This window comes from Haemaphysalis longicornis, unplaced genomic scaffold, assembly GCF_048455015.1.
Source record: "Haemaphysalis longicornis isolate Haplotype H1 unplaced genomic scaffold, Haemaphysalis longicornis Haplotype H1 scaffold_3, whole genome shotgun sequence".
Taxonomy (NCBI): domain Eukaryota; kingdom Metazoa; phylum Arthropoda; class Arachnida; order Ixodida; family Ixodidae; genus Haemaphysalis; species Haemaphysalis longicornis.
The window spans coordinates 107,375,854-107,384,549 of NW_027526335.1; the positions used below are offsets into that span (position 1 = coordinate 107,375,854).

The 8,696-nt window shown below is 51.6% G+C and overlaps 1 protein-coding gene across 1 annotated transcript in view; it reads right to left on the bottom strand.

The window, feature by feature from the left end:
• The window catches only part of LOC144174995 (ATP-dependent RNA helicase DDX54), a 40,492-nt gene extending 39,849 nt beyond the window's left edge, over window positions 1-643 (bottom strand). Inside the window, exons 1-2 of the mRNA XM_077704002.1 lie at window positions 443-643; window positions 79-193 (exon numbers count right to left, since the gene is read on the bottom strand). Of these exons, the coding sequence (XP_077560128.1) occupies window positions 79-193; window positions 443-517 (190 nt within the window). The 5' untranslated portion in view covers window positions 518-643. The remainder of the gene's footprint in view (window positions 1-78; window positions 194-442) is intronic.
• Between the last annotated feature and the right edge of the window lie 8,053 nt (window positions 644-8,696).

Below are 8,696 nucleotides of genomic sequence, written 5' to 3' on the forward strand. Positions count from 1 at the left end.
CGCTCACGCCCGGCACGATCATTTTGCGCAGGATTTGCAGCTTTGCCCGCGCCAAGGCAAAACGAGCCGATTACGTACCCATGGCCTGAAAACCACCCGATTTTTTCTTGGACGCCGCTGTCGCCGCATCGAGCTTCATGCTGTCAAAGTCATCCTCCTCTTCCGAGCCATCGTCGAGAAACGACTCCGCTGCCTGCATTCAGGTGCACAAAACGAAAAATCACCGTTACGAATTTGATGTTTCAGCGCTTGCGAGTGGGCTGGTTCTTTAGCTACTCGTGAATCATTAGAATAAATGCTTCAGACAAAGGCTCCACAGCCCAAGAATACCCCTGTATCTGTTTTCAGCCTGCATCATCCAACATTACTTTTGTGGATCGGACGATTCCGCGCAGTTTCGGGCATGGCAAACACCGTGTAGATTTGAGCCGGTAAGCCCTACCTTTTCAGCCTGCTTTTTCTTGCGCGGCTTCGAATCCTGTTTCTTCCGAGGCCCTCTGGACTTTTTAACCTTCATATCTCCACAGGATAGTTGCTATGACGGCTAAATTAAGGCTGTAATCCGCCTTTAAATGCAATCGCCACAGCGAAACAGCAACGACGACTAACTTAGCGCGAACACGTGTTTATGGGTAACAACAACTGTTGTTTCGACGGGCACCGTGCGCATAGCATGCGCGCAAAACTGAAAAAGCGCGCCAGTGTTTAAAATGATTAAAGGGGCCCTGAAAGGCGTTTTGAGCACACTAAATTGACTAGCGCAATCGTTAGATTGGGTCGTCGACATCATCTGTGCCAAGTATTACTCTTTTACGCGCAGCGGAAAGCTCACACTTTTGTTGCAAAGTTTGTCGCTTTTTTCTCACCCTTTCCTTCGTGTTTTTGGACGCCGCCATCTTCACATGTCTACATCATCGATTCCCAGATGTTCGTCATGAGCTAGACATCCTGCTATTGGGCGGCTTTTTCACGCACTTCCGGCAAAGAGATGAGTCGTCTGCTCAGCGTCGGCTCGCCGGCTGATCTGCCAGCGGGGTGCCGGAGTGCTTGGACATTTTACGACAAACGAAACAAGTGTAAACAAACGCTTAACCGTTTGTATTGAATGCAACAGGGTCATAACACGACATGAATATTCTCTTACTTGAGTACGTTCCATAAAGAAAGCGTTGAAGCCCCGTGGCACTTCTTTCTTGCAATCGCAGAGAACGCCCTGAGCCAAATGCCCGGGTTTGACGCATACATTTTATTCACCTTCCAAACAATCCAGAGATGCGTTTCGAACGAACACAACGTCACAACATGCGTTGCAAGTCCGAACCGCGATTGACAGACGATGGGTTGCCTCCTTCTGCCCCTCGTAAATTCGGCACTCACCTCGCGCACCGTTTGCGGGGACGAACAGCAAGTCACTTAACTCTGGCGCACAAGCCGAGATGGCTTTTAGCCACGCACACTGCACATACCCCATGCGAGGTTGAGTCGTACGCCGCTTGAGAAAGATAATCCAGACCATGGGAAGCACTATCCACCCGCAGAAGCACAACGTCGCATTTCATCGCGAAACAAAGGCGTCCACAACACAACACACACACACCATCGCCTCCTGTAATGCCAAACGCATCTCGCACTTCCAAATGGGAGTGAGTAGTATGCCTGCAGTGCCCATATGCCGCGAGGTGGGGCCCCAAGCTGAACCGGGATCACGCAACCGTAACTGACTTCTAGAGCGGTTTGTGCCTTGTTGCCAGGACAACCGATGTTTGATATTGTGAAAGAAATGGTGCTCGCTCCAGCGCGAGGAAGCTCAGAGCCGTGGCGGAGCATGTTTTGCCAACGCTGCCGCTCTCCACCACGCGCCGCCCCAAGCTGAACTGGCGTTTTGTGCACGGATTCTGAATCGCTTTAAAATGTCTTTTTCACATGCCGCCGGCAGGAATTACCACCGCCACAAAATAAGACCCGGCACCAGCGGGGCCACATCTGATACGGCGCTTTTTGGATAAACAGTGCGCTGTGCATCCAAGGGAGCGAGCGCAGGATCCTCCCCTTGCGGCTCCGAGTTCGCCGCCGATAAAAAGTCACGCGCCGCCGATATGAATTTCAGCAACGTACACCGCGAAGGGGCAAGGCCAGGCCGCCGCACACATGGGGCCAGATTTTTCGTTCGCTTTTCCAGCCTTGAGCGGTGTGGGGTATTCATGGTGTCAACAAAGCTTGCCCGTAGCAGACGGCTGTGTGAGCAGCGCGATAGCGGAAGTACGTCACCGCCGAGGAGCGCAGCATCATGGGAGGCAAGGCTCGCTGGCCGTCAACAGCGGAGAGTAAGTTGAAAGGAGGAGGAAACGCGGCGCGACGATAATGCGCGGTTTTTGATTTACGATTTCTCAGCTAATACTCATCGCTTCAACAAAATTCTTGCGGGAGGAGATTGCTAATACATTGCTTTATTTGGTTACATGTGCATCCACGCATCGGCGGAAGGTATTTCAGGACCCCTTTAAAATCAACTGGTTTGTTCGCCACTGGATGCCGCGGAAAATATGGTACAGGAATGTTTCAAGCTGGACTAGTTGGAATGACATTATTGAGTAGAACAAGTGTAGCAGAAAGGACCACGCAGCGAAGAATACGGCCGCTGGCCATCAAGCCACCGTAATCACTGTTCGATATTCACTGCCTTTGTTTCTGTCGCGCTGGTTGAGTAATTACATGGTACACCAAAATCATAGTCTGACACTCACTAATAATATGCTAAACCAAAACCATAGTTTTAATTGGTATTAACGGCAATTATGGAAGCAGGCAGCACGATAAAACGTTGTGTTTTGCTTTTCCTGAAGAAGGGCGACGTTTCCTCAAGCCTTAAGGATCATTCGATAACTACCCCGGTTTCCATTTTTTTTTTTTTTCAGCAAAAGTGGTAATGTAACGTTGTGTTGGTTGAAGCTGCCCATTGTCAGCATGATGGGCGTAAAAGTCCATGGTCGCATGGTCCCCTTCTCTTTCCTTTTGCCGAGTGTCGCTTGTCCCGGCATTTCAAAACTGTGCTGTAAGATTACGCAGCACTTGTTGATTCCAATTTTTTCCGCTGAGCTACTGCTACAAAAATTTACAGACGAACAGGCGACGTGAGGCGAAACGGCGCAGGTATGGGAATAATATGGCGACAACGCGACGAAGCTGCCGGTTACTCAGCCGTATTCCTGTGCCGACCAGTTACGCCACGCGCCTTTTGAATCCGCTCTGCACCGGCTGAGTGAGCGAGTACTCAAGGATTTTTGACGTAACTACCCGCTCTGAGCCGGCTGGGAGGAGCAAGCGTCACCGGTGACGTGATGCCAAGGGGGCCCGTGAAATTCGCTATCTTCTCTCAACCGCTTATTCGCCTGGCGCGAGGATTAGAGCAAGAAGGCAGCTTCTGCTGTGTTTGCGGTACGTTTCCCAGCATACCGGCCGGCGCTGGGGTTGTTTTTGCGAGGCCAACGCACTCACGATCTGCTTTGAGCGCAAATGACTAAAGTGGGTTCATCTTCCCGCCAGGGAAATGATCGATGACGACTATTTAAAACTGAACTTTCTGTCATTTTTTTTTTTAAGTTATCAGGGCTTAGCGTACCTCACAAGTTGGTTTGATCCGATAGATGTGTGCACTGAATTGGTCATTATGTAGATGCTAGCACGAACATGCTAAGTCTTTGTTGTCCGTTCTGTACGGGTACAGCGTTTGGTCACGCTGGGCATGCTTCCATTTCGACGAAGATTCAGAGAACCGAATATGCTTACGAAACTAAACACGTCTAATGACTGCGTCCACTGAGAAAAGCCTACCTAAGATGTGTAAAACTGCACCAAGTTAAAAATGAAATGTTACCCAAGAGTGTGAAACATTATGCAGATTCGTGATTAAAAATCTTGGCCCCCCCAAAAAATGAGGCCTTGAACCCTGTAGTTACTAGCACGCAAGTCGGCGAAAAATCCCATATTTGTTTATCTTTCTGTAACATTTAATTATCCTAAAGATATGCCTGCTTTGCTTTTTCAGTAAGCTTCTCGGCCCTTACGTAGCTCTCTGTCAGAATCGTGCTCGTCTTCCGCACTGTGATGTTGATTAGCAGGGTTCACATTCCGACAGACGCGATTTTACAAGCAGGGGCAGCTAGCGCCCTGTCCCTAAAAACACTGCACAAAGAAAAATTACGCCCACCTCCCCTCGCGGGAAACCTGTGTAGATGCGACGCATCGTGGGTTACCCTCGGCGTTTCCGTTGGGTTGATTCTCCCATCGCGTGAAACGTGCCATGAACGCGTACGATGCATTTCCGTCTACTACGGGGTTCCCGCATCCCGTGCACGTCGCTTTGCAGCCTCATCGTCGGTGGTGCTAGCAGATCTGTTATTGGGCTGGCCGGTGCTTGTTGCGGTTGCGCCGACCATCGCTTGTTAGTCTCCATTCAAAGCAGCGTTGGACATCGGAGCACCGGCGCTGGAACGACGGAGCGGAGCGGCGCAGGTACCGCGTTGTATACCGCCGCATAACGGTGAGGGGAATGAGAGAGAGCAGCGCATGCGCATGAGTTAACCGAGCGCTAGCGCGCGCCGACGCACAGCTGGCATTGCGAGGAGCGAGCGCTAACCCGCAGATAATGCTGCGGTGAGAGCGGCGGAGAGCGCATGCGCAGCTAGCGCGGACAACGACTACGCCGACGGATGGATGGAGGGATGCATGCATACAGGGCCAAGGCGAGTGAATGAAATGCAGTCGCATCTAAAAATTACGCCCATCTTCCCGCGAGGGAACCCTGATGTGATGCGACGCATCGGGGAGTTCAATCCGCCTCTTTCACAACCCCACTGCGCATGCGCAATCCCCTAGCGGCCAAGTCCCTAAGCAGTCCAGTAGGGGCAGCAGACGACATTCCCCACAGCTCCCGCACAAGCGGGAAGGGGTCGTGGTTGTATTTACATCGTTTGATTTTTTTGTGTGCGCTCGTTGTGCGCGGAACAATGCCCACAACTTGTGCTGCGTTCCGCTGTAACTCGGAGTGCCGAAAAGGGAACGGTGTCGGCTTCTATCGCTTCCCGTCGGCCGCACGCGATCGGCTACGGCGGCTTGCGTCGCTCGCGTCGGCTCGGGTGATGGGAACTGTAGGCTTAGCATCCTGGCGGATATTTGATCGCTGCTATCTGTGAAACTGCGAATGACAATCCGCAACACAACTTTTCACTACACTATCATCCCCTTTCTCGCATGTGGAACTCTATTTAAATTATAACTGCCGTTTGAGCGATAGGTGACCGAGACATCTGCGTAGCCTGTTTCGATGCTTCCGCGCAGGTATCGCCATCTCTCGGCTGCTCGGCGCACCGCGCGCCGCGGCGACCGGTCAGCGTAGGCTTGCATCGCGGCAGATATATCTGATCGCCGCTTTTAAAATAAGCCCTGACAACAATCCCTAGCACAATTTTTCACCGCACTAACACCTACTTTCTCGCATGTGGAACTTTTTAGCGATCAGATTGATTCAGAAGAGCAGCGACAAGCGCGGTTGCTACCGTGGTCTGCGCCGGTTCGAGCCGCTGAGTGTGCCGAGCTGGCAGGCGCGGCCGGCGTGTGCGCGGACTGTTTCCGAAGGCAGGAAACGCATCACGATTGCTTGCTTTATCCATTTCTTGCGAACAAACGCGCAGAATCTACAAATTCAGCTCAGCGATCATCGTAGTTGACCATGGAGCAAAAACAGTGGGCGGAGCGACGCCGACGACCTATCTCATGCGCGCATCGGGCCGTCTCAAATTCACGCGTACGACTAGTGGCGACAGTCGTAACGATCAGTCGCATGCGAATCGCGTGTACCAATCGTACATGTGTCCAGCGCTTAAAGGCATTTTGCGAACTGCCGGCCTTTGTTGAACTGGCGATCGCACTTCATGCCAGACGACTCCAAGTACTGCTCGCTCTGCTACTCGGACGGCACACGGATCTGTCCGAGATTTCTCTGCCAGCCCTCATTCAGTGATAAGAAGCCGCCTGGTATTATGTGATGACCAGGGGCTGTCATATTAAGGCGTTATAACACCAACACAGAAGAAAAACTTCGGCTGCTCCTCGCCGTAATGTGGGATTGCCGTGCATACAACGAGAACGCAGCTGGAGGAAACACCGGCAAACCCTACAGCTTCAACTTCCGCTAGGCACGCTAGGTGGCAGCACACCGCAATGAAAGAGGCGGATTGGTCGTACCGTTGCCTTGAGCGTTTGCGCTGACGCTGGTATTGGATTGTGTCAGCCCACTCGCTGAAGGGACCGTCGCTTCCATCACGTCTTCATGGGAAGAACCAAGTCAAGCACGGAGTCGTTAAGCAAAGTCACGCGGAGTCGAACGAGAGCTAGCGCTGACTGAACCGCCGCAGCGCGCTACCCGCTTTATATTCACAGCGCCTGAAGGAGAGGAAACAGCGGAGGAGAGTCGCGCATGCGCGCACTTGCGCCCACCGCGCGCGCCGGAGCAGTTGTTAACGCAGTGAAGCGCGCCCAAACAAGCGCGCTAGCTTTGGTATGCTAATGAGCCGGAGTGAGAGTGTTGCACACAGCTGTGGGAGAGAAGAACGGAAGAGGGCTGCGGAGAGAGAGACAAAACTTTTTTATTGAACTAAGGTGGGGTGGTTCCGCATTTCAGGTAACCATGTGCTGTCCCTGCTCGACTGGCCCTCTCAACCAGCAGAAGTTGATCTTAAGGGAGGGAGCTGGACAGCAGTATTTCCCACTGCTCCGGGGTAGGGGAAGGTAAAGGGGCTGGCAGGTCTGGGTTCTTGACACACTCCCATATTATGTGCCGTAGAGTGCCTGGTTGAGTACAGAATTTACATCGTGCGTCGAATTGTGTAGGAAATAACAGATGCATCCTGACTGGATGTGGAAACGTATTTGTCTGTATTAGTCTGAGTGTGGTTTCTTGGTTCCTTGAGAGCTCTGGGTGTGGTGCCGGGAATGTTCTTCTACTGAGCCTGTAGTGTTGGGTAATTTCGTGGAAGGTTCTGAGTGGCGTGGGTTCCGGTGTCTCCCCCGCGGCCTGGTGGGCGAGATCTCGGGCCATGAGATGGGCGTGTTCGTTGCCTCTCATGAAGGAGTGGGCCGGTGTCCACACAATTGCCACCTTCCTGTCCGGCGTCTTGCTTTTCAGGATGCGTATGACACCCATCCCGACATGAAGCTGCGGCATGCCTCTTGTGAGTCTGTGACAATGGTCGTGGTGTTGGTTTGCGTGAGGGCGAGAGCGATGGCAAGTTCTTCAGTTTCTTCGGCTGTGGCTCTTGGAATGGATGCACTGGTCAAATGCTTACACCCGTCCCACCATGGCTCCTTTACGGTTGTAGTGGGCTGCGTCGGTGTAGGTCATCGTCGGGACTCGGGAGTAAATCTGATTCAGCGTTTTTGCGCGTGCTTCTCTGCGACCTTGATGGTAGTTCGGGTGCATGTTTCTAGGTATCGGGTGGACTATTATGGATTTACGCCACGATTCCGGGATCACCTGCGACTGGGGCTGGTCTCGTTGAACCCACTGAAGTTTGGTCAGTACACTGCGGCCCGTTCGTGTACGAGCGAGCCGTGCCCTTTGATTTGACAAGTGGCCCTGAATGAGTTCCGATACAGTATTGTGCAGCCCCATACGTAGTAAATTGTCTGTGGATGCGCTCATGGGTAATCCAAGGGCTTGCTTATGTGACTTGCGTATGAGCACGTCGATCTTCTCCTGTTCCGTTCTACTCAGGATGACGTATGGAGTCACGTAGGTTATTCGTGAGAGGACGAACGCTTGGATAAGCCTGAGTGTGTCGCTCTCTTTCATGCGTCTGTGTCGGTTCGGGACCCTGCGTACCAGGGCTGCGGACGGACGGCGCGACGACGCAGGAGGGACATGCCTCAGAGCAAGAGATGTGTCGCATCTAATATACAGGACGAACGCCCTCAACTTCTACGTCCGTACAGCGCACATCTCCCCGTTGTGTTGCGTCTTGACGACGATAGTCTTTCTAGGGCTACGTAAACGAGAATATTCTGGTCTGTCTGCCGTTAGATTCAGCCGACCGGCCAAAGGTTAAAAGAACGCTTGATCGTGAAGTATGTAGAGGCAAAACCTTTCCAAAGTACTAAAACTCGTGGCATGCCATAGTACATGTCAAGATTGCGCGTCAAAAGAAAAACATGCATACTTGAGGCAAAACATAATACAAAACTGATAGTAACGCCAGTGCTTTTAATTAAAATACAAGTGAGGTTGTTTTTCTTTTTTTCTTTTGGTAGCAAATAAAGTGTTAAAAACGGTGCTGGGGAGATGCGAAACAAAGTAAGCGCTAAAAATTAAAAAAAAGACGAATCCTCGGGCAGTTAGCGGAACAATGAAAAAAAGGTCCTGACAGACGGCATATAAGCAGTGCGAACGTAAGAAAATTGTGTTAAATTGAGCAAATTTATTTAATTTGCTTTCATCGTTGAAAGAGGACGAGGCGAAGAAAAGAGCGCGAGGTGTGGGAAGGTAGAGATGAGGAGGAGTTAGGAGGGAGGGGTGGGAGAAAGACTATCGTTTGTCTACGACATTTGCAGCAAAGCAAGCAGATACGCGGCCAATTTTTTTGGTTGCGGTTTTCTGTCTGCAAACATGTGCCAACTGGCCTAGTTTTCAACAGATTAAACGT